Source organism: Echinops telfairi, unplaced genomic scaffold (genome assembly GCF_000313985.2).
Source record: "Echinops telfairi isolate 266 unplaced genomic scaffold, ASM31398v2 ScPeMD7_7469;HRSCAF=8507_0, whole genome shotgun sequence".
NCBI lineage: Eukaryota > Metazoa > Chordata > Mammalia > Afrosoricida > Tenrecidae > Echinops > Echinops telfairi.
Window position 1 is genome coordinate 72,442,730 of NW_022111372.1, and position 25,792 is coordinate 72,468,521.

Sequence of the window (25,792 nt, forward strand, 5' to 3'; positions counted from 1 at the left end):
TAAAGTAGAGGGCAAATGTTTTGAGATTGATAAGGGCAACAGGTGTACATATGTGCTTGATTCAATGGGTGTATGTATGGACTGTGATAAGAATTGTACGCACCCTCAATAAAATAATTTAAAAAAATAATAATAAGATAAAAGGTGTGAGTCCAGCACAAATGTGGGTTGAGAGCAATGTGACTTAGATGAGGGTGTTCAGGGTGTGGTGTGAGTAAGAGTGGGTCTGACTCTCCCCTCCTTGGAAAGCTGTACCTCAAGGTACATCCCACACTAATCTTGCCACATTCATGTCTAGAGATTAGGGTTCATACAAGTCAGAAAACTACAACATAGAGGACAGTCATCCAATGCAATTATGGCTTAAGCAAGTTGACACGTGTATTTTGGGTTCAGATGCCATCTTAAATCTAAATGTTTTTGGCTCTCCGACAGCCTGCTCTCTTCTACATCCATGTGTTCGGGTTGTTGTAGAGCAGTGGTTCCCAACCTTCCTCATGCCGCAGCCCTTTATTACAGTTCCTCATGTTGTGCTGACCGCTTAGGTGGGCGTATCTGCATGTGAGCAGATCCGGCTGGAGACGAATAGAGGAGCGATGTCTCGGTTCCTGAGACCATCGGAAATATGGTCTTAGGCGACCTCTGTGATAGGGTCGTTCGACCCCCAGGTTGAAAACCACTGTAGAGTCTGATGTAAGGACGAATTTGTCTGAATGGAAGTAGTGATCCATTCCCTGACTTTTAGGGAGGCAGAAGCATGAGTGCTGAGCAGAAGGGAAGTCTGTCTGTGAGGTTCTGACAGGCTGTGCAACTCTACCGTCAAAGGACTTGGTCTGACCTATTGCAATGAATTGTACGTGCCGTGCAGCCAGTTTATTTTCAAAGATGTGTAGTGCCGTAAAGGGGCTAATTCCCACAAATGTCCCCAACCACATGGTAGGCACTAAAAATAGTCATTGAAGAAATGGATGATGTACTATCTCATGGAATTTTACATTGGTCCTGCTTTTAAAATTGAGCCTTTCTTAATTTGTATTATGATTTCCCCCCTAAACCTGAGTGTCCCTTTCCTAACTTCCAAAGCCTTTCCAGAGAGTGGGGGTGAGGTGATTGGAAGCAGGGGCCATCAGAGCAACTCCCTCTTTCCCTTCTTTGGTCAGTCTTCAGCTTCGTGTGTTTTTCTTTTTTCAGCCTGAGGTGCCCATGCATCTTTGTTTGTGGTGGATTGTATGCAATTACTTCCCCCCACCCTTTTCTACCAGATTCACAAATTGTTTCAAGTTTTAGGGGGGAAAACAGATTAGTCCAATTTCTCCTGGTGCCCCTCAGACCTATGAATACAATGAGGTCACTTTGTTGTAAGGTTTAACTTTATATTACACTCTTGCAGAGTAGATGTATGTCCCTAAGGTACAGCTACCCCCATCAATGAAATAAATATACCATTCTTTATGGTTCCTCCCCGTTACCCTCTCTGTTGATTTTCAGAGAGTTTATGAATAGTCATATATTTATACAACTGGCCAAAAGTATACTACTTATTTTTCTTATGGTCTCTCATAACCTATGCAAGGTTATTAAAGGGTATACAGACCCCTTTTAAGGCTTAGTTTCTTATGTCATTACTTTATACAAGCAGGTCAAATTCCATCTCGGCAGCAATCTCTTGCTCTTAACCTTTTCTCTGATTTTAAAAGGAATATATATTCCTTGTGGAAAGTTTGTAGAATGTACAGTGCACAGAGGAGGAAGAAAAGCACTGTAGGGCCCACGACTTAGAAATAACCACTCTTAGGCAACTTATGCACAGCCACATTTTCTTGATTCTCTGTGTGTTCATCAAGGAGGAAACTAGAATTATGCGGCATGTGCTGGTGTTAGGTGCCACTCAATTGATTTCAACTCATAGGGACCAAATATCTACTTAAGACTAGAACATGGCCTGGTGCTATCCATCCTCACAATTGTGATGTCTAGCCCACTCCCTCTTGTGGAAGGTCTTCCTCTTTTTCCTTTTACTGATTTTACCAAGCATGGTGTCCTTTTACAGGGCTTGATCCCTCCTGAGAACATGTTCAAGCTCAGAGGGAGTCTCGCCATTCTCTTCCAAGGAGCTTTTGGGGCTAAACTTTTAAGATAGGTCTGTTTACTTTCTTGGCAGCCCACGGTATTTTCAGCGCCTTCACCAACACCACCATTCAAAGGCACCAAGTGCTCTGCAGGCTCTCTTACTCACTGACCGGTTTTCACAAGCATGCGAGGTGATTAAAAATGCCATGGCTGGGGGCAGGTGCCCCTCAGTCCTCAGAGTGACATCTTTTCCTTTTTAAAACGCTAAAATGGACTTTTGGAACACATTTGCCCAATGCAGTGTATGGTTTGATTTATGAACTGTCCATGAAATTTTGACTTCAAGATTTTCTCCGTTTTATCATGTTGCTTCTTGGTCCAGTTGTAATGGCATTTTAAAGAAGACAAAAACATTGTACATATGCTCCTGTAATTTGATCTTCTTTTTTTTTAAATTCTAGTAAAACCTTGTATGTCAATAAGAAAAAAAAATTATGACATTATTTTTTTAAGATTCCATCATATCCCAGTCCTTGGGCCTGACTAAATTTAGGTCCACTTTCCACTTATGGTGTTTTCAAAGGTTTGGGATTTGGTTTTAGTTTTTAAATCACAATCTTTAAAATATGGGACCTGACTTTCTGAATATGGCTTACTTTTTCTCTCCATCAATGCAGTCACTGGTGAAATCTTCAAAACTCCATAGAAATCATCAAATTTCTTTGAATTTAAGGCAGTGGTGTTGGCTTGGTATATCTTTAGTGTTGCCCTTGTCTATTTTTATCTAGATAATTCCGTGGTAAATTTCAGTACCTACACTGAGGGCATGTTAATATATTTTAAAACATGATTATGGAGCAAATAAAAGCATGGGAAATAACCTAAAACCCTGTCTCTTCCTATCTGAACTCTTTCCTCTGTCACATAGTAAGCTTCCCTAGAGTAGAAGCTTATGTTCCTCTTAATAATGACTTTAAAGTGTCTAATTCAGTATCTCTTTGTATCAGTGGAATGACTTCTATGTGAAGGCTCTTTAGACTTCCCAGCTATGAGGTCCATATGCTACTTGCACTGACTCTTTTAATTGCTGATATTGTGTCGGCCGATCTACTGTCAATTAACGTTGGCAATGCAGGCAGAGAAATACACCTATTGCTCTGATACATCAGCCAGTCATTCATTTTATAACCCTGTTTTTTAAAAATACAGTCTGAATTTATTATGCAAACAATTGAAGGGGTGGGCCAACAATCTGAGTTTTACTGGTGATTTAAATTTCAAAATAAAACCAAGAATTAGCATCTTCAGGATGCTGAATGATGCCGTCAGATATTAAAAGGATGCACTTCATTGTCTTAGGTTGTTATTTATGGTTGCACATTTTTGCTGGCAATTAACATTATGAGTGGGGAGGGACTATGATAAACAGCTTATAGCTGGGTGCTCCTTCTTGTCGCTCTCATGCGTTTCCTGATTAAACATCATGGGTTTTACGAGGAGCAGCGTCCCTGCAGGAAGGGCTCTGTGGCTTCTTCTCTGCCAGCCTAATTTAAGGGGGAAAATAAAAATTCTTCTCAAGGGTTTAGAAAGTAATTCATAAAATGGGAGAAATAATAAATATTATGCTTTAACCCATATACTAGTATAGATAGAGAGATTCAGTACACTTGGGTGTAATTTTAGTTAATTTCCACAAGAGACAGGTTGAAAGTTTACTGTTTAGGGGAGGGGGTGGCTAAATCTCCTATTTGCAACAATGATTATACATTATCTTAAATGAAAATGCTACTCTATTAACAACTGCAATCAGCATTGCATTTGGGGAAAATCTTTTTAATATAAAGTTACCTGAAGTTCACTCTAACTTAAAATACACAAGTGAGGAAAAAGTACTTACTCTGTGTCTTTTGGAGGTGTAATTATGTAAAACAATGTACTTTTGTAAATGGATTTCTGGCCACTTTATGCAGCCTATTTTTTTCCCCTTCTTCCTTTTTTTCCCTTCCTTACATAAAAAGTAAGCACTGTCAATCAAGGAATTTTAAGGTTTATTTCCTCTTTAGAAATGATTGATAGCCTTTTAGATTTACAAGTTGACAAGTTAAAGGGTTCTATTGGTATAATTATGTACTAAATTCACAGTCTTTCAATTTAAATGTCCTTTTAAAACCACAAGATTATCATACCTGTATTTTGAAAAGTGGGCCAGTCAGTTTGGGTTGGTATACAAATTGCTTCCATTAGCCTTGGGACCTATTTGAATTTAATACAGTTTTTTAAAGTTCGTAGCAGTATGAATCTTACTTTTAAAATTTAGGTTAATGGAAATGCATTTTAAGTAAAGCATGTGGCAACTTGTTTTCTAATGTATAGATAAATGTCAGAATTACAAAGACAGTCTTTTTATTCAGTATGGGAGGAAATATGTCCTTGATTACTGGTTACACTAAAAAGAAAAGAAGGGCGGGGGTGGGGGGCTGGGGAACCACCCACCCACTACTGGGAGCAAATGGGAAATAAGGACAGGGGGACAGTAGGCACTGAAAATACAAGAACAGTGTCCACTTTCTATTGTCTTTGGTTGACGGATGCAGTGAAGCAGGTCAAGTCTATGTGGGCACCCCAAGTCCATCGTCTCCCAGTAGTCCTGATTTGCTCTTCTTTCGGTCTTTTTGGGAAATGCTTTGGGAGGTCGCACTGCTTTGCAGAGGCTGGTCCTTTTCCTTGAAGTCATGGTGCTGTCGATGCAGCAGTCATTTGGGTTGTAAGGGTTTTGCATGAAGGATGTTTTTAACATCGAGGTCTTCATCAAGGGAGAAATAGGTTTTCCTCACTAGAAGACCCATTCTTGCTGCCAACACTCCTCTGCCCCTCATCACGGTAGATTTTCTAGTAAGCAAAGACAAGCCTCGGCTTACTTGAATTGTGCACTACAGGTCAGTACTCGAGCACAAGTAAGCTTTGTGCTCCCCTTGCTTATTGGGTAAGCCATCCCTGCCTCTCACTATACTATTTTAGGCTTCATTGCCTGAGAAGGCATTGCAATATTGTCTCATGTGAGTTCCACAGGAGATTTTGCAATTACATAAATGCTTTGAATGCCCCTGCTATTTACATCCTGTAGCTAGCTACCCTGGATGAAGCCCTTGATCATGCTGACCCTACCTGACGATTATATTGATGCCAAAGTTCTCCCATCAAATTCCAACATACTTTATACTAGTAAGGATGCAGGCAATATAGGATCTTCCCAAAGGAGCTGAGTTCAAGCGGTACTACTGATGGTGCAAAGCCAAGTCACAACCTGCCTTAGTAAATGGCAGAAGTAAGTGGTGAAAATGTCCCATAAAGGGTTTTGTGTGAGCATTTTAGGATCGAATTCCTAAGTATCAGTTCAACTTTAGATGGCTTCAGTTATTTCTCCACCATCAGGGTTGCAAATTGTGTCTATGTTGTTTTTGAAAAATGTCCTAACTGTTTGACTTCTTCCTTGCAGCGCTTAATGAGCCCACCATTGATTATGGCTTCCAGAGGTTACAGAAGGTCATTCCCCGGCACCCTGGTGACCCTGAGCGTTTGCCAAAGGTCAGGATACTTCCTATTTTGGTTGTTGTCTCTGGAGTCTTGAGACTGGGTGATTGCAGAAATGCCAATAGTTAAATGATAAGCCACTCATATTTGTGTGCTTTGTTTGATACTATGACGTAAACAGTAAGAGGAGGTATTAGACAATGCTGTACTTCGTGTTCCATGTGTCACTCACGTCACCCTCCCAACATCCCTCTGAGGGATGTTGACTGCCACCGTTTTAGAGAAGGAAACCAAGTGGAGAGAGATTTGATCATTTGCCCACGGATGCACAGAGTGTAAATTGCACAGAGTGTAAAATTGAGAGCCAAACCTGTATCCTGGGTCTGCAGTCTGAGAGATTCATGACTACATACTACACCTCCCAAGACAAAAGAGCACGATGCTGCCTGTCTGCAGATCTGTTCTTACCCTTGGTGGTGGGCGAAAGCCGGAAGTCAAAAGAAAGCTCATGACTAGGAAAGAAAGCAGAACCTGGCTCTTCCAGATAGGATCCACCTAATTGGAAAATACAGTACAGATATGTGCAATTTGTTTTTAGAAATTCAGGGCAGAAAAAAATATACACAGACATACATATATAGCCTGTATATAGCGGTATTTGTGTGTGTGTGTATATATATATTCTTCTTCAATACCGATGTGGAAAGCAGACACTGACTTTCATAGACATCTACTCTGCCCCCATTATCCAGTTGGGCGTCTTGCCATCTTCATTACAGACGAGCGTGGGTCCTGTGTTGGAGTGATCATTATACATAATTGATCATAAAAGACAAAAACAAAAACAAAACAAAAACAAAAAAAAAGACAAAAACTAACAGGCCTGTTTAGCCAAAGTGTGACCAAAGCCATTCAAGGACTCAGAGGAGAGCAGAGGCAAATGCTGGAGAGATTCCAAGCACAGGGCCAAGTCAGTTGAGGACACTGAGGCAAGTTAGAACTCTTGTTCGTGGACAACAATTGAAACGTCATTTACCGAGCAGGAAAAAGTAGTGTAAAGCAAGTGGCTAGTTGAGAGGACCTTTGCCTGCCACTGTAAGACTAGGGCCATGCCACTTCTAGGTCTCTTGATCCTCATGCAGCACTTTCCAGCCCAGCCCACTTTCCAATCCTCCTGGGAGGATTTATACACCATCAAGCCCCACCTGTGAGCCGGCTGCATTTGTAGGCAGAGCAACCTGTCTTTGTCCAGACAGAGGCCACTCTGTCTGGAGTGTTGCTCCCTGCCAGGAGAGGAAACACGTGGCTCAGCAAGGCCATCAGTCCTCCACCTGGACCTCGGGAAGACCGCCCAGCCTTTGGTCTCCTCCTTCTGCTTCTCAGAAGAGCCTCCTGTTGACTAAGCACAGGCCATCTTGGTGAGACCTCGCTGGAAGCAGTTCATCTGAGGAAGGAATCGCATAGTATCGCAGTGTGTTCACCGCCTCATCGTTGAAAAGGGCCTATACCTGAGAGGCCCTGCTTCCTGTCCCCGCCTGCATTCTTCTCGGTGATGAATTAAATACTCTGATGATATAATGAGACAGTCTCCTTCCTTAGCAGGCGATAGTATGGAGGGACTTGACTTTATGCCTGTTCAGTAAAGACCCTAGATGCCCTGGTGGTGCAGTGGTTAAAGCAACCCTCATGATTGGTGGCTCGAGGCCACCGGTCACTATGTGGGAGAAAGATGGGTCAGTCTGCTTCCTTGTAAACTCTGTGGGACAGCTCTCCTTTTCCTGTAGGATCGCTCTGAGTTGGAACTGACTTGATGCCAATGGGTTTCATGAGACCCTTATGTTCCTGGGTGGCACAAATGATTAACATGATTGGTTGCTAACTGAAACATTGGAAGTTTGAATCCACCCAGAGGTACCTTAGAAGAAAGATCTGGTGATCTACTTCCAAAAAATCAGCTATTGGATCCTCTGTGGTGCACATTATACTTTGACACACATGGTGACACCATGAATCAGAGTCAGCTCCATGAAAACTGTTTAGTCAGTTAATTAATTAGTTACTAAGAATGTAGCACACAGGAATTTCCTACGCGACCAAGTGAAATCACTCATTTGATAGGGCAAAAATATAAGTGATTTTGTGTCTACCCAAATAATGAGCACCTTAGAGCCTTAGTAGTAAAGCAAAGGCAGGTGGTTAATGCTAGATCAGTGGTTCTCAACCTTTCTAATGCCGTGACCCTTTAATATAGTTCCTTATGTTGTGGTGACCCCCAACCATAAAATTTTCATTGCTACTTCATAACTGTGAATTTGCTACTATTATGAATCAGGCAACCCCTGTGAAAGAGTTGTTCGTCCCCCTCCAAAGAGGTCATGACCCACAGGTTGGGAAACCGCTGTACTAGATTCTTCCAATAGCTTCTCCACTGGCGCTGTCTTCACTGTACCATTAACCCTGCACACCTCCAGAGTCTTTGGGAGGAGTTGTGTACAGGGCTGGAGAATTTGATTAAGCCACGTGGGACTCTGAGCCCTGCCACTTCCTAGCTGTGCAACCCGGTTCAAAGTTATTTATCTCTGTGTGCCTCAATTTTCTTCTCTCTTGAATGGGGACAAGATCATTCCTACATCATCAGCTTGTTAATTTTATCCCTTATGTAGTGCTCAACAAAAGGACGCTATGACGGTTGGGTAATTGAGTGAGATGGGACTCTGGCTGCTGACAGTTCTTCCATCCAATACCTGCAGAGGACAAAATATTAAACTTTTGTCATCGAGTGTGTAGTTTGTATCCTCTGCCTCAGTTTCTTCATCTATAAAATGGGAACAATAGTAGTTTGTCTCTCATAGGGACAGTGTAAAGGTAAAAAGCAAGAATCTTCTGTGTGATGTTGGCACAACTCACAGCTTCCATCTATAAATATTACTGAAAAACAGAAGACAATCTGGCTTCATGGCTGAGATCTAAAAATCCAGCCAGTAGTTTCTTTAATTCGTAAGCAAAAGGAAAGAACTAGGAACGTAAGGTGGAGTGGTGGGTATTTATTTTCGAAAACATCGCTAAGGTTGCATGCCATGTTCAGAAACATCAGAAAATAGGAAAGACATGTGTCACTTTGTCCCTGGTCGCCTGGTGGTGAAATTCCCAGACCCTTTTCCTGGATTTGGGGCAAGTAATCAGGGACACAATGGGTTTGTGTGCTAAGGAAACACTCCACAGCCTGCATCTGAGCTGCTTGGCCATCCAAGGACTTTGTCAGGAGCCCACCCCAGGAAGCTCTAGTATGACTCAGCTCTGAGAGGTTGTCCTCTTGGCTCTGAACGTGAAGGTGGAGCAGGAGTTCAAGGGCAGGGTCAGGAAGTAGCGGATGGAGCCAGCACGAGGTATTCCTGTGGACTTGAGAGATTTATACTCCGGCTGTCCATTGTTGGGTGGATGAAAAGGGTCCGCCTTCCTGAGAGTCGTGGTCAGTGTTTGTCCAACAGGAGTGTTGCAGTGAGCCGTAGACCACACACCTTAAAAAACAAACCCCACTTTATTAAACCCATGTGTTTGTGAATAGACAACACTGGATTCATACAACCACCCACATATTCTGTCAAATGAAACTGCTCCAAAGACCAAGCAGACAGCTTTCCATAAGAATGCGCCTTTGTATCCTGCCTTGTGCTTTTTCAAAGAACTTGCCCGCAGCTTTGTTTTACTACAGCCCCGCTTCCCAGGCTTGCAGCTACACAGGGAAATAGGCATCAATCCCACTGGGAGATGGAAGCAAGCAGAATTCTTTTCCAGAAACTAGTCTGCCCCCAAGCCACCCTCAGTGAGACTCCCTCTCCACAGAGACACGAGATTTGGGTGAATCCCAGATTTTTGTTGTTGTTGTTGTTATTGCTCTTTCCTTTTCCATATGCACATTGGGAAGGGCAGGCCAAGATTTTAAAATCACAACATTCTGTTCTGTTTTATACAGACCTGCCACCTCTCAGGAGCCCTGCAGGAGGGAGGGGAACGTGTGACTGACTTTGGGGTGAAGGTTGAGTTCTCTTCTGACATAGACTTCTGGTCGGGGCTGGGAGTGGAGTCCAGTCCGTGCAAAACACAGATGCTGAGGAACATGGTGCAATCCATAAACCTTCTGGCAAGGGGCCTTTTGGTTCTGAAGGCCAGGGGCGTTTCCAGCCCCGTTCAGTTGGCCTCAAGACTGGTCGGTGAGGGCCGACCCAGAGCTTAGCGGGTGCTCTCTGTTAGCTGTGAATCTCAGAATGTGAGATGACATTGACTTCGTGCCCGCTGGGTGCCCCAACCGTGGTTTACAAAGATTGTCTTTCTTTTTAAAATTTTATTGTGGTAGTATTGACAAACCAAACATTTGGCATTTTAACTATTTGGGAATGTACGGTTCAAAGACATTAATTACATGCACTAGGTGCAGCATCATTTCCAAATAAAGTTCACCCCCCAAATGATGGACACACTGTACCCATTGAGCAGGAACTCCCCATGCCCCTCTCTCCTCAGTCTCCCCGCTGCCAACCACGAATCGACCATGCCTATTCCAGCTATTTTGTATAAATGCCATCATACAACATGTGCCCCATAGTGACTCACACTGAGCATGCAGCTTTCAAGGGTTACCTGTGTCGGTGGAAGTCCCATTGGATGGCCATGTCACCTTGAGTTCATCTACTCATCCCTTGATGGACACGGGTTGTTCCCACTTTTTTCGTCTAAGTTCCTGAATTCCACGGAGTCCAAGAGAATGGGCTCTCAGGTCAAACAGATGTGGAATTGGAAGGCCAACCGGCCCACTTGGTTCAAAAGAAAACCCCCAAACTCATGGCCGTCTAGTCAGGTGTGAGCCGTGGCAACCCCGTGTGTTACGTCAGGCCACTCCAGGAGGTTCTCTTGGCGGGCTCTTTCTCTCATGGTACTGCTGGGAGCAGGGTCAGGGTAGGGGATGGTTTGGAGTCACCAACCTTTAGCTTGGTGGTTAGTTAAGTGCAAACTGTTGGTGCCCATGACTTAGCTTAATTGAGCCATCTTTCCCTTTGTGAAAGCCCCCACCACCCAGAATTGCTGTTAGGAATTGGTGAAAGTATTTACACAAGCAAATAGCAAACCATGTGTCATCCTTTGCCCTGTGCAGTGGGTGTACCTCACCACTTCCCAGAGGAGCCCTCTGGTCCATGAGAGACCTAGTGGTGTGCTTAGACTTCTTGATCAGCAAGTGGAAAAACCAAGATTCAAACCTGCATTCTCTGACTTCATGACCTCTTCTTGCTGCCTCGTACCTCTCCTTCAGATCTGCACACCCCTGTCAGTCTGCCCCCAGGGGCTTCATTTCTCTCTCCTCCACTCACCCCGAGATGCCACCCCAACCGAAATTCTCACCAGCTTTCTCTCTACTCCCCAACAAGAGGGGTTCGCCTGGGGACCTCCAAAGGGCAAATGGTCCTCTCCAAAGCCAGTCCCTCTTTTAGAGAAAACAAAGCAGTTTGAGAAAAGTAACAAAGGCTGCATTTGTGTATTTTGCTTTATGGAGCTGAAAATATCTGGTAAATTGATCCAGTGGGAGTAATAAATACACATTACTTTATCTTGTTCTTCATGTCCTATACCCCTGAGCCTTGATAGAACAACACCACTTAATAGACTTAAAAAAGAGTAATTACACTCATTGGTTGTGTGATTTTTCAGCCCTCCCAGCCCTGCCTGACCTTCTAATTTAGCTCACCGTGTCTAACTAATGCGTTTATATTCATCTTTTATGAAGCATGTATGGTTCAGAATTGACTTCAGAGTCCTTTTCAAGCTGTCCTCCCAGGCTTCCAATCTGGTCAGTAATAAGGAGAGAAGGCGCCTCCGGTCTCGGCGCTCCATACGTCTGCGCGTATAGATGACGCATATACATGGCTCAGTGCATTTCCTCTCCTTTATGAAACATAATAAAAACTATTTATTACACTTTTACTTTAAAGCTTTTATACATTCCAGTATTATTTACAGCTAAACATGCAGGCAAAAGATACAAGTGTTTTTAAAATGATTACTGTTAATGTTTCTGCTTGTCAGAAGTGCTTAAATTTTCCTGCACTTTGTCTAAAAACTTAGTACTGTTGCCTTTTAAGAACAACACATTGAAAAGATCTTGCAAGTCAGATTTGCAAACACTGCTGACAGTTTGTGATGAATGATATTGCAAAATTTGCAAGATGTTTGTCATTTCGCACAGTCGACATATTAAGGAACGGATTAAGAAATGTGAACCCCCTATGGAAAACAACCATCCCAAACAAACCTCAACCAAACCTTGAACCCAGAGAGCACACCCAAATCTCTCGCCCAGGTTTTTTTTTTTCTTCCTGCCAGCTTCCCACTCAGCCTGTGGAACCCAATTGTTCTCAGTGCATTTTCTCTCACCATATGGTCTCCTCATTACCATACACTAAGAGTCCATATGGGAAACTTGTGAAATGAACTGTATTCATTTTAACTGCCAGATGAGCAGCCTTTTGCTTTGCAAGCTTAGCTTAAGTCATCTGCTGTCTTCGTGTTGTTATGGCAACACGGCACCAATAAAAAATTCTAATCTACTGTAAGTGATCACAGTATTTTAAGTGCTTGCCTATAACTGCCCTCAACGGGGAGCAGGGTGGGGGAGGGGGAGTCCCTATTTGTTCAAGGAGCAGAGGGTTCATTCCAGCAGGTGTCAGCGAGGAAGCTGGTGAGATGAAGGTGGAGGTGTTGGTGGAGCTGGGTGGTAGATGTGGGTGGGAGGGGGCCGGATTACAGAGAGGTCCGTTTGTCACGAAGAGGATTATAACTAATTCCTCTTACTTTACAATCTGTAGAGAGGACAGCACGTGATGGGGATGGGTTGTATGGGGAGAAGGCGGGGTCCTGTACTTGTTGTGAGGCTGAATTGTAGGAGAGATAGGTTGTAGGGAGCTGGATTGCAGCTAGATTGGAGTGGGGGTGTGTGTGTCCTAGAATGGGTGGGTTTATAGGTGAGGGATGGGTTCTAAGGGGAATGGCTTCTAGGGGGTCCAGATTATAGAGGGTGGGGGCTAGAGTGGATGGAAAGATAAGCTGTAGGAGGATGGATTTTAGGGGGTTCCGTTTTAGGTAGATAAATTGGAGACCCTTTGAGTAGGTGTAAAAAAATCACTGCCTGTCAGAAACCATAGTTGGTCTGGAAGACATATTGCCACAGAGGGGCTGTGCAGCCACAGGAGCACACTTGAGGCCCTGAGCCACAGAGGCAGAAAACCCTGAGCAGAGTCTCTCCTTCATTGGCATGCGGAAATCTCTGTCTCCATGAAGCTGTGCTTCCTGTACATGGGAATTAGTCATTTCAAAGACCATACTAATTAAGAGTACCTTAAAGTAATGGAAGTAGGCAGCAACATCCTTAAATATAAATCAGGCCACATGATATGTTGTATCTCTGTCCCTCTGTCTGTATTGAAAGTGAGTGTTTATAGTCTCAGTTCATCAGTTCACATTAGCCTCATGCTGAATATTTAAACACAGAACAATTTGAACACCCCATGAAGGAAGACAGTGACTGCACTTTCATTTGGAACAGCAAGGGCTCATCTAATAATAATTTAGTAAATCAGCCATTTAGTGGCTCGGTTGTGCACTGCATTGTGCCAAGTATTATTCAGTTCAACTGTACACTAGCAAAATTGAAATTCAGGCTCTAGTCTCAGGCGCTATTTGTGCTCAACGGAGAGGCGAGAGCCGCGCCCCCAAACCACCCGCCCTAAAGAGCGCTGGTGTTTAGTGATTTATCATAAATACAGAGCTGGGGCAAAATAAAACCGGTGTTGGTGGCATACAATGTATTCTAATTATGCTGCTCTTGTTCTAGTCTTTATGCAAAGACGATCAGCAATTCGAAACCTACAGTTGTATCCGTGAACATACAAATAAGCAATCTTTGCACAACTCCCTTGCCTGTTGTGGCGGCCAAGAGGGCTGGCGAGCGTTTCAGAAAGGGGAAAGGAGGGCTCCGCATCTGTGTCCCCCAGGAGGAACCTCCTGCTCTCACTTGCTCGCAGAGTGGTTTTGCTTTGTTTTTAATTGACGGGACCTCTGCTAACATTATCTCCAGAAGTAAGAGTGCCCCTCCCCAACCAAAAGCACAGCAACAAAGGCAAGAATACATATATAAACATACACATATGTAGAAACTTTTAGGGGAAAAAATATTTGCCCAGGAAAGAATTTGTCTTTGCATTCTCTTGTCAAATACACAAACTCTGGAATGTGACACACACCCCTCCCTTTTTCCCCTACAGAGAGCCAGTAAGGAAATCTCATCTCTCCTTTTTTGATCATTTGTTAATTTGTGGGGGGAAGGGGCCAGGGTTGGTCGGTAGGTGGTGTTGCTGGGTGGCATCAAGTCAATTTTGAACTTACAGGGACCCCATGTGGCAGAGGAGCACTGCACCATAGGGGTTCCAGGCTGCGCAGCTCATGGGAGCAGACAACAGGGCTGTCACTCCTGGTGTCCTTGGCAAGGTTCTAACTGCCAACCTCTGGTTTAGCAGCCGTGCATGTAACCATTGTGCCGCCAGGGTGATGCACATATTTTTTTCCAGATGAGAAGTGCATTAGCTTTATGAACAGATCTAGGACCCTCCTCTCCCCCTCCTCCCAATCGTATAATTCTCACTTCTTTAGATCACTTGCTTTATCTTTGACTGACTGCTTTCGGCAGTGGATCATTCTGTCATCCTTGCCTCGTGTCCATTTTATGGCTGAGAAGACTGAGGCTCAGGAGAGGTCAGGCACACCGCTCACATGCACGCATCCAGTAATTGGAGGTTTTTCACCTCACGATGCTTCCTCAAGATGATCCCGTTTGCAAATAAGATGAAATCTCAGGTAGGCATATACTCTATGTTGTCTGTAAAACTATTTATAATCTGCTGAAGTTCTCTGGACATAAGTAGAAAGCATCAATCTTATTGTTAGTCTTGTTTGATCAACACCAACTAGATGTCAGGCACCATATTAAGCACTTCCAACGCACCACCTCCTTTAAGCTACTGCAGCAAGGACTGAACCTAACCCTGTTTTTCTCAGACAGGGAAACAGAGTCATGCTACCAAGAGCCAGAGCAGGGATTTGGGCCAAAGCTATTGAGTTCTAGAGTCAGGGTCCCTCAGTCTTGCCTCCAGAATGAACAACAAACAGAATTGGAAGAACAGAGGCAGTTCTGCCGGAGCTGGCGGGGGAGTGGGGAGCAGTGGTGGAGATTGAGGTTGGCTCACAAATGGCTGGGCTTGGAAAAGGATTTCAAACACTACCCACAAGCAACCCGGGAGAACATTCCCTCTCTCCAGTGGTGGAGTCCCTGCGGTAGCTTTGTCCCGACAGCTGCTCTAAGAGCGGAGTTCACGAGCTCTCTTTCCTCTCCTTTGGTATTGAGCCCTTGGTGAGGGAGATTAGGGTGAATCTTCTTCTTATCACACTCTCGGGCAAGGGGCATTAAGAAGAATTACTCCTGAGTCCAAAGAGAAGTACTAGGAACAAGGGGTGGGGATTCATTCCTACCTTTCCTGGTAGCCTGAAACCCTTAGGACCAGGGACACTGGTAGGTCTTCAGCCTCTGCTCACTGGTACAACCCTGAGCAACCCTTCAATTAAGCACTGCCGAGATAAGTACGTGGCCCAGCAGTCTCCAGGCAGTAGGTTTTAATTGCAGTTTAACTCAGGACCATCTGTAACACCTGGGGAGTCGTCTTTCACAGATACTGTTCATCTGGAGATACATATAATAACTGATGATGCTCTAACAGCTTAGGAACAAAAGCTAGTTCTATTTCTGACTCCTTTAGCTAGCCTCTCGAGTTCCAGCAGGGGCACACATCGCTTACTCAAATTCAACTATGTGTGCTTGTCCCAGAACATCAATGTACACATGCATTTGTTTCCACATCCAAGGCACTCCGGTGGCACGACAATTAGGTGCATGGCTGCTACCTGAATTGTTGGTCCTTTGAACGCACACACTGGTCCCGCAGGATAAAGACTTGTAAGGTTGACAACCAAGAAAATCCTAAGAGCCAAATTAACTCTAACAAAGCTACAACACCACACACACACACACACACACACACACACACATGAGGGGGCTTGAAAAAGCTCACAGAAAATTGTACTATCTTTCAGTTTCCTTTTTTCTCAAACTTTGAGAAGCCCCCTTAGATATTCCCTTATGTCTGACAAATCTCCCCATCTACTCGGGTTCCTTGTTCTTCCATATTAACTGTTGCCCTGCCTCGCCCTGGGGAAAAGGGAGGTGTAGCCAAAAGGCACAGAGGACCAGAAGCAGTTAATTTGGGGCTTTTGTGTTCCTACGGGCCGGCGGCCTCGGCAACTTCAAGGCAACTTGAAAGACGTTCCCAGATCATTTTCCCTGTCGTCAGTTTTTGTTTCATGTGCTGGCTTCACAACCTCACCCTGAAAAAGACACCTCTGTCCAGAGCCTGCTCTTTACGCTGAGACTTTTATCCTGATCAGAAAGTCGATTTCCAAGGCCACTCAGCAGGACCTAACCTGGAGCCTCGGCCTTAACGCAGTACAATGAATTGAAATAAGAAGAGGCAGCCGCAGGTGAGCAAGTTCAGCTTGGTACCTCCGCGCAGGCCAGCGTCACCAGGGTGCAGACACCATTTTTCACTGTGTTTATAGCGGGGAGCACCCCAGGCTCCCATTCACCAATTACCATGGCACCGTTGAGAAGCCCATGCCAGGAGACCAAAAGAGCAGGAGAATGCCATTGTCGTAACTTTTCTCAGGAATATCTGGTTCCACACTTTACACTTAACTGCTGACACTTGAAAAGTGGAACATTTTGGTAAAATGAATCAGGCTGTAATGTTTCTTTTATGAGATTCCCTCGCAGGAAAGGGAGACTCGGCACCTCGTGGAGACCAAGCTCAGTTATCCGTCATAGTAAAGTCAGCTGCCCCGGCCAGCTTCTCAGAGGTCATGCGATCGAACCAACAGTTCTTACAAATATGTTATTGCTTACGGGCCAGTAATTGAGGCACCAGATAAAAATTACCTGGTCTAATAGGCAGCGAACAATTTTCACTCAATAAAATTAGAAGCCAAATCATTCATTTCATAACACTCTGGTTAATTTATTTGTTGACCTTTTAATATCCATAGCTCTTCAATGGTATTAACTGCAAGTCAGACAAAATCTCTTGTTCATTTCACTTCCATTGATTTCTCCCCCCTCCATTGAGGCAATAACAGCTGCTTCAAAACAGCCTTTTTCTTCCCACTGCAAAAGTCAATCATGTAAGTTAGTATGCCTCCCGTTGATAGAGTTGCGTTATCTTACAACCTCCTTTAATTCCCCACGATCTAGAAGATTCCTCACTATGTTTGAAACAAAGACAAAGCTTCCTGGTGTGGTTGCAGTCGTGAGTGGATGGGGAGTCAAAATCATGTCTTTGAGAAGTAAGAGGGCTCATGTGAACATAAAATCAACTTTAAAAGTAGAAAATTTAAAATTCAGGGGCCCCTCCCCCTACTCCTGTTCCCCACTAGGACCACCCCTCACACACACATTTTTATCTTCGCCACAGTGCTTTTGGATGCCCTGGCCCTTCTAACGGGAGAAACTCTCACCACATTTCATTTCGTTGTTGGTGGAAATCCCTGCAGATTCTGACAGTGGTTTGAATATCATTTTTCTTTAAGGACTGTGAGCAGCACATATGTGCTAGACACTTCTGTAGGGTAGTCACAGCTGACGCTGAAGCTCCTTATATAATAAATACTCTGGAGTCTTTAGAAGGCCGGGTTGTAAAATATAATTGTTATGCATTTGGCATTTTATGCCTCCCTCGAAATAACTGCCTGCTCCCTGCACCTCATCTCTTCTCCTCCTTTCCCTTTCAATTTAGTCTAAAGTGGTCCTTAGCCGTAATGAGAATGCCCCTTTCAACAGAACCATGTGTAATTATGTCCATGCTGACGTACAAGGGACTCTTCTCAGTCAGAGGGCTCAGGAGTAAAGGGTGTGGAAAGGGTGACAACAAAGGCTTTGAGTGATCTCGGGCTCTCCCTCTCGAGAGGTCCCTATTATCAGGAAACGGAACCATCCGAGGAATGTCTCGGAGGATCAGAAACTAAACGGTGCTCAAATGTTGCTTTGGTTTGTTTTACTCCTTCCCTCACTGCCCTCATTATACTGATTTTTCAGAATTCAAAGTCTGCCATTGTGGAATTTTCCATCGGGCTAAATAAACATGAAAGAAGTTCGGAGATCGAATAACCCTCCACAGAAATGCATCTCAGGACAACTAGTATTTATTGCAGTGTACTTTCAGCTCTGTGGGAAATGGACTATAAGGAGCTTCCAATCAGTTTTTTCCCCAGGCTTTTCTATTGGGAGTGCCACCAGGTTTTCAGAGGCAAAAGGAGAGAGGACCAGCACGTACAAACGCATGGGCTGAAGGTCCTATTCAAGCCCTGCACTGGACCGAACCCCTGGGCCCTCCCTCAGTAAATAACTGAGAGGGGAACTGGGTAAACTCCATGCTGATTCCATTGAGCTAAATCAGGAGTGATTCTGCTAGTCCACTTCATTTCATGCTGTTGACATTTGATCCCCTGTCCCTGGAATCCCCTAAGAAGACACAACAGACTGGGGATAAATGGGTGCCTGGGACATTTTCAGGGACAGCATACTCCCGCACTTCTTTCTCAGGCATCGCCCAAGTCCACTCAACATCTTTCATCGCTGCCTGTAGCTTAGCTTTTGTTTTCGTCTACACTATTGAGAACATTATTTCCCAGCTGAGAAAGCATGCGACCACACTCAGATTACTGTCCCAAATTACGGAAGCACCCATGGGCCCTGATTCTATGAAGGGGGCAGTGTGTGTGGGGAAATGTTGTCCCAGAGTCCCCATAATGTTTAATTGGTAAATGGACACTCAATTGGTGCTATGATCTGGTTTATAAATGATGAGAAAGAAAGGCAACTAAGATATTGACCTGGGTTTTAAGTTGTCCCCAGAATTGGACAATTAGAAAACTTCCTTCCTAAAAGACAAAATGCAGCTCGTGCATATTTACTGACTTGTACCACATTTGAGGTCAGATGCTAAAGAGAAGACTCCCATGGAAGGCGGACAATCCTCAGTGAGTTAACTGTCGTGAAGCAGAAGGCAAGGTGAGGGTGCCTGTGTAGGTGTTAGACACGAAACTCCAGAGTCCCAATGTGCCTTCTTGTGTATATGTAAAGCTGAAGTGTGTGTAAGGGCCTAAGTGAATTAATGAAAGATTGCTGTATACCAGGACCAGCCTCATGTTGCTAGCAGCTTATAACTTGAGATAATGTCTATACTAGGCATGATTCATTATATTAATCACAAAAGCAACATGTAAGCACAAGCCAGCAGGAGGGAAAGAGCAAATTCATATTTTTTTTAAAGTGGCATTAAAAAAATAACCACAGTGATCAAAAATTTGACCTTTGGGAATTTATATATTGGATTAAAAAGTCTGGAGCCAAACAGAACACCAAATTTAAGTCGTTTGCTTTTATAGGCCATGCCAAATATAGAACTTTGTCATTTCATGCGTATAAATTAAGCATGCACTTTTGAAAGCCGGTAACTCTATCTTAGAATAAACCCTTCAGCAAGCACTTCTCAAGGTCTGTGGTATGAGGACCCGTGTGCTGGGAGATTATAGCATGTCCATGGCCTCAAAGAGTCTACGGTCCAGTTGTGCAAGGTTGGGATTCACATGCTTCAGATTAAACCACAATGCCCTGACGGTATCTACTTCCATGCTCCGCTGGGCAGGACGGGGCATCAGCACTCTTTGGGAGGGAGTGATGAAGATTAGGACCTGGGGTATCAATAGAAAGCAGAATTAGTTCAGATAGAATAGTGTAGGACTCAAGAGTGCAAGCTCTGCTGTCTACCGGGCTTGTTTTGAACCATACCGTCATATGAACCAACCAATGATTGGGAAAAGCCGGCCACTCTGTTTGAGTCTCAGTTTCCCCACTGGCCAAATGCAGATGTGATTTGTACCTTAACGGATTCCCTCGGTCCAGGCATGTGGGAAACTTTTCATACATGGTGGCTGGTTTTTTTTGTCTTTAATTGTATCACCATCACCACCACCCCACGAACAGGTTTGTAAGGATGGGATGGCTTGGTAAATGGACACAGACTGAAGCCAACATTCTGATGAAAGGAAAGGCAAAAGGAAGGAAGAGATAGGAAGCAGTCAAAGGTTTTACTTGAAGGGTAAGGAGACCTTTATGGAACCAGAATAGAAAGCAGTTGTTCAGAGGCGGAGGGGAAGAGGATCGCTCTAGCGGATGGTCATCAGCTGTGATGTCTTGAGAAGGAGCCCAGGTGGCACCGCAGTGAAGTAGTTGGTTGCTCCCCAATAGATTGGCAATTCAAGCCCATCAGTAGTAGTTTCTGGGGACAATGATCTGACAACCAGGTCTTACAAACAGCACCATATAGAAAACCTTACAGAGCTCTCCTGCTCTGTCAGACGGGGTTGCTTCGAGTTGGAATGAACATGGAAAACACCCCACAGCAACGACAGAACTTAAGACCCTCTGTGAGCTCAGAGCGCTCTTTGCTGCGAAGATCCAAGTGTGAAGCGTCCAGAGGAGCAATATCCATGTGTAACTATGAGGACAAGATGCTCCAAAGCAACTGAATTTGCTAATTGCTATTTGCTAATTGCTATTTGCTAATTGAATGGGTTGCTGCTAAGTAGGGAAAACTGATTCTTCTTGTTGTATCTGTAGGCCATTCAGATATATATATATATATATATATATTTAATGATAGTGGTTCCAAAGCCCCAGTGAAACTCAGAAGCATTACAATTGGACCGTTTCTAGAACCCTCTTTGAGAGCCGCTTTGTTTCTGTAGACTCTTCATAGATTGAGTGCAGCTCAGCCGCTGCTCTCTCTGCAGACTTCCACTCACTTACTCATCAATGGATGGTCATAGCACAGCATGCCAAGCTGAATTTCCATTGGGAGAAGAAATAGGTGGGATGTTGTGATTGCTTTATCAGGAGCAAGCATCTTCTGTCTCTTTAAGAGAGAAGAAAGTCAAGGTCATGGAAAGCAAAACATAGTCTTGATTCAGGATGTGGACTGGAAAGCAGGCGCTGGGGTTCTTAGGAGATGCTGACACGTCTCAGTAGTTAGGATACTGGTATTTGTCTTTTCAACTCCCAAATGGAATATAGATAGATAGATTTTAAAATGCAAGGCTAGGATTAATTATCTTGGCAGGGTATAATCTCTACCCTCATATTTTGAACTGCAAGCAGGGAGACATTTTAAACATTATAAAAAGAAGAGAAAATCTCTCCTGACAAATAAATGCCTTGAAAAATTAGATATTAGTACTAGCCAACTGCTCTTCCTTTTCAGAAATATTAAAATTGCGTGTTAGACTGGAAGGGTCTCTGTTCCGTGCTCCCTCTCAATGCCACAGAAATAAGACTTTAGGAACAATTTCAAAGACAAAAGATCATGTGGAACATCCAGCTCTTCCCCTTATGGGAAATTTCTTTTTTTAACATCCCATTCTCAATCATTTCCTAATGTGAAATTACAGATTTTTCAAATTACCATATAAAACTGCAAAAAAATTACACTTGTGACCACAGAAGAGATAGCACACACTATCAATTTGATTTTAAAAGGCATACATCTTTTGTATTACCTGTCATTTTTATAATGCCTTTTACAAATTTAATCAATACATTTTAACATTCTATATACTTTAAGTGCAATATACAATAAATATTCAAGTCTCATCTTAAACATGTTTTAGCCTTTAAATTGTTAAAGCTGCAGTGCCCTTTCAATCTACTTACATAATGTCATAAAATATACATTTCAAGGTAAATGAAGTCAGTTACTTCAATTTAGTCCCTCAAACTGGTAGTAAATGAGAGGTTAACACTATGGTGCCAAACCCATTATTGAGTAAATTTAGCACCTTGGACAGCTCTGTAAAATCTTTATTGCTTTCCTGACCTGCTCGTCATGTTCTGTCTGTGTGTTCAGTGGCTCTCAGCTCTGATTGAAAGGCAATATATTAGATCCCCAACACAAACACGCTCGGGGGCTAGTTCACTAGGAGCGTAATGACATGGAGGTGAGAGCAATTTTCTGGTCACCGAAATCCAAGCACCTTGCAGGTCCATTGCTCTAACTCATAGAGGACCCAGAAATTTCCTTTCTCCTTCCTATTTGCAGAAATAACTAATGGGAACTGAATAACATTGGCAACGCTGAACCAAATTTGGTTCTCCCTTAAATCTTAACGTTGGCCCTGCCATGAAGGGCATTTTCAAATGGGCTGCATATCACTTACAGGCATAATGTTCAGGACAACAGAAAACCCAGGCTCCCTCCCCTCCTGCCTGAGGGCCTGAGCTGAGGTTGGGCTGATGGCCCACCTATGAAAATAGATCGACCGGGAAAACATGCCGCTCCGCCGTCATGGCCCAAAGACGGCTGTGCCTTCAGGAGAGGAGGCTGCCATGTTTCAGTTCCCAAGGACTGCGCCACAAGAACACTGGGTCGTAAAACAAGGAGAGAAAATGGAACAAATGGATGATATCGTTGGACAATTTCATCACCCAAAAATATATGGCACCCAAAGTACAGCGTACCTTGAGACTTGGAACTTTTCAAATGTCCTAAAGCTTCAAAGATTTTGGAATGTATTTTTTAACTTGCCTGGTATTATGAAAGTAAGGATGATTAGAAGCCCTGTTCTCCAAGTGCCCGATTCTGGTACCATTGGGGTGGCCCTCAATGAGGCCACTTCCTTAGCTGCCCCCCATACACTTTTGACATCATGCATAAATATTTATTTGAAGAAGTAAATGAACATAGACTCCCAAAAGTCAAGTCTTCATAAATAAATGAACTTGATCCTATTTTGTTTTCATCTTTCTGAAGAGCCATGTAAGACCATGGGGTATTACGAATAGCAGCAAGAGCTGAATTTGACCAAGGGGGTAGGGCTCAGTGTGCCTGTAACGCAGTGACTTATTCACTGCTGCAGCCAGACAAGACTGCAACCCCAAAGTGGGCAAATTTTCTCTTTGATTGCATTAAAAAGTAAAGGAATGATTTGGGATGTATTGATTCTAACCCCATTGATTATAGAATGCTTTCTGCTCCCAGTGTGGGAATGAATGGAACTATGTTATGGGGGGGCTCTTGCAGCTTATGGCAGGCACAAATGTTTATTGAGAACTCAAAACCCCTCTATCTCATTTTTGAATTTAGGACATTATATATGTCATAAGTAGTTACTGCAGTATGACAATTGTTTTATCTCATATTATAGAGAATTTAAAATTGAAAAATGCTAATATGTATCTAAAAGCTTGTCATTTCCAGAGTTGTTCCAGGATTTTTGAAGAGGCTATGGTGACAGCAAAATGAATGTAATTATATCCCTATTTTCTGATCAGCTTCTGCAGTATAGGAAAATTGAACAGCACTGCCTCTCTCAGCAGAAATGTATTGTGCAAAATATTTAAATTTAAACTTCTCCTTGAAACTTTACCCACAGCAAAAAATGGTAAACATACCTTCTTGCAAATTACCATTGCTGATCACAGCGTGCCTTTACGTTCCTTTTCGGATCATTCCCTGTTCCCCATACATACAGCGTGCTTCACTCGCCTGGCCTCTCTCACATCCCGGTGTAAATGAAACTGCAGAAAGTGAGGGCAGACTGGAGGGAGGGTTACTTCTTTGGGTTCCAATAAGAAAAAATTACTCCTACACACTCTTTGCAGAGTATCCTCTATTCTTAGACACCAGTGTGTACGTTAAAGATGGAAGCCCACCTAAATGAATCGGGGGAGGTAGTTTTCCCTTCAATGGAGATGAGCAGCACGCAGGATGAGAAAGAATGAGCAAATAGGAAACGACAAATAACATTGAAATATTCAAGAATTCCTGCAAAACATAAAACCAGACTCTGCCCATCACGCAAATCGGTGCCGAGGGGGCTTGTGGGAGCAGGAGAATCCCGCAGCCAGAGCCTCTGAGGAGCAGTGGTTTGGCCCAGTCTGTGGGCTGGCTAAACACCACGCGGGCCCGTGACTCGCCACGCAAGGAAGCGGAACAAAGGAAGTTGAGTGCTACATGCTTCTAGTAGCCAAAGATTGATTGGAAATCCCTCAAAAATGACCTGTCTGATAAGGTCATGGTTCCTGGAAGAAGCAATTAAGTGCAAAATAAACACATCTTAGGGATTCATAACATGCACTGAACGACATCGATTGTCGCAATCCAGCAAATGACCCCGGGATTGTGTTCAGCAATGAACACAGGAGGGCTTTCTCGTGCCTATGGCAGACGATCGAGTGGTGTCTTTTATCCTGCAGGACCAATGATGCTCACCTTTTGACTCAATTAAGTGTGTCTGTGAACAGGGACGGTTTGGTGATTTAGCGCCATTCCTGGGGTTCCCCGAGCTACTGCCTTGAAGCGTGCCTTGGCAAAGCATGACCAGAGGGAACTGGCACTTGATCTGGGGCCGAGGGAGTGACAGCCTGTCCTCATTCAGAGGCCTGCGTCTGCTTTTGTCTTGACAGGAAGTCATCCTCAAAAGGGCTGCGGACCTGGTGGAAGCGCTGTATGGGATGCCACACAACAACCAGGTGAGCTGAGGGGGGTGGGGGTGGGGGAGCGCAGGGGAGGGCAGGGTCTCCCTGGTGCCCTCTCAGGTCCAGTGGCAGAGCCCAGTCCCCTATCGCCTGAGAAAGTGGGAGGAATATGCAAACAGCCACGCTCCTCCGTTAAGAGGCTGCGTGGTCCTGATACAACACGTTGTAAGGCTGTCCAATGACTCTCTCCTCGGGCAAATCTGTTACTGCCTTCCCCACCGCACCGGTTCTGTATGCAAAGGAGAGACTCCCTTTAACACTCATCTCTCGTGGGGGCATACTTCATAATGGAGCAAGAGAGTTACTGGTGCTTCCTTTTATTTCTCTCAGCTTCCTTCCTTTCGCCCCTGGCAGCAAATTTAGGAGGAGAAAGAGGATTTTATGTCTTCTAAAATATTTCATGAGGCCCGAGCAGTATTAGGGGCTTCTCTTTCATAGAGCAACTCCACGTGTATGAATTCAGGTGCTTAAGAAACTTAGGGTCCAGCAAACCATTCACAACTTCTACAACGTCCAGGGGACTGGGTTCCACTCAACCCAGGGACAAACAGCCCTCTACGACTTGTCCTCAAATTCAATAGGGTGGATATGTTGCTGACACTCTCTTCTCCACCCCTCTTTCTCTCTGGAAACCTCCCAGATCCCAGGCTATGGGTAGAAAATTCAGTATTGTCTCTAATTGGAAAGTATGCAAAGGCAGACCTATGCAGTTTTGAATCCAGGTCCTGCCTTCCAATAGGAGACTGTCTTTAGTGAGGATGGCCTCTCTCTGAGCCCCAGTGCTCCGCCTGTGATATAGGGGTGATACTGATGAGACTTACATTTGGGGGAGAGTTACAGATGTGGATGAAGTTACACATAGCAGTAAGCCCAGAGCACCTTGCCTGGCAGGTAGCAAGCCCTGGGAGCAATGACGTTGTTGGGAGTCTGGCTGGCTAGCTAAAGGGGAGGCCTTATTTTCCTTTGCAGGAAATCATTCTGAAGAGAGCGGCAGATATCGCGGAGGCCCTGTACAGTGTCCCCCGCAACCACAATCAGCTGCCGGCCCTCGCCAACACCTCGGTGCACGCAGGGATGATGGGTGTGAATTCCTTCAGCGGGCAGCTGGCCGTGAACGTCTCGGAGGCATCACAGGCAACCAATCAGGGTCAGGAGCCGGCTCTTTCTCTAGTTTTCCCCACCCCTCCCACGCCCCCAGCTCTCGCCTTCCTTTTATTTGGCATTCTTTTCATTCTTTTAAAAAGATGTTCTATTTAACAAGAGGGTGTGCAGCAGACATTATTTTAGAATATGGTATCTGGCTAGCTATCACACCTGGTCGCCCACCCTGGGCGCCTAGAGGATGCATGCATTTAGCCATCTATACGTTTGACTTTTCGCCATAAACCACACGTGACAGATCGCAAAGAGGGTTGGAATTAAAGTTCTGAGGGGCCCAAACACATCATTTTCACC

General features: G+C 44.2%; 1 protein-coding gene across 1 annotated transcript in view; it reads left to right on the top strand.

Moving 5' to 3' along the window:
- Nucleotides 1–25,792, top strand: part of EBF1 (EBF transcription factor 1) — a 479,517-nt gene that overhangs the window by 436,348 nt on the left and 17,377 nt on the right. The window contains exons 11-13 of the mRNA XM_030888673.2: nucleotides 5,567–5,655; nucleotides 24,266–24,331; nucleotides 25,307–25,484. Coding sequence (XP_030744533.2) covers nucleotides 5,567–5,655; nucleotides 24,266–24,331; nucleotides 25,307–25,484 — 333 coding nt within the window. The remainder of the gene's footprint in view (nucleotides 1–5,566; nucleotides 5,656–24,265; nucleotides 24,332–25,306; nucleotides 25,485–25,792) is intronic.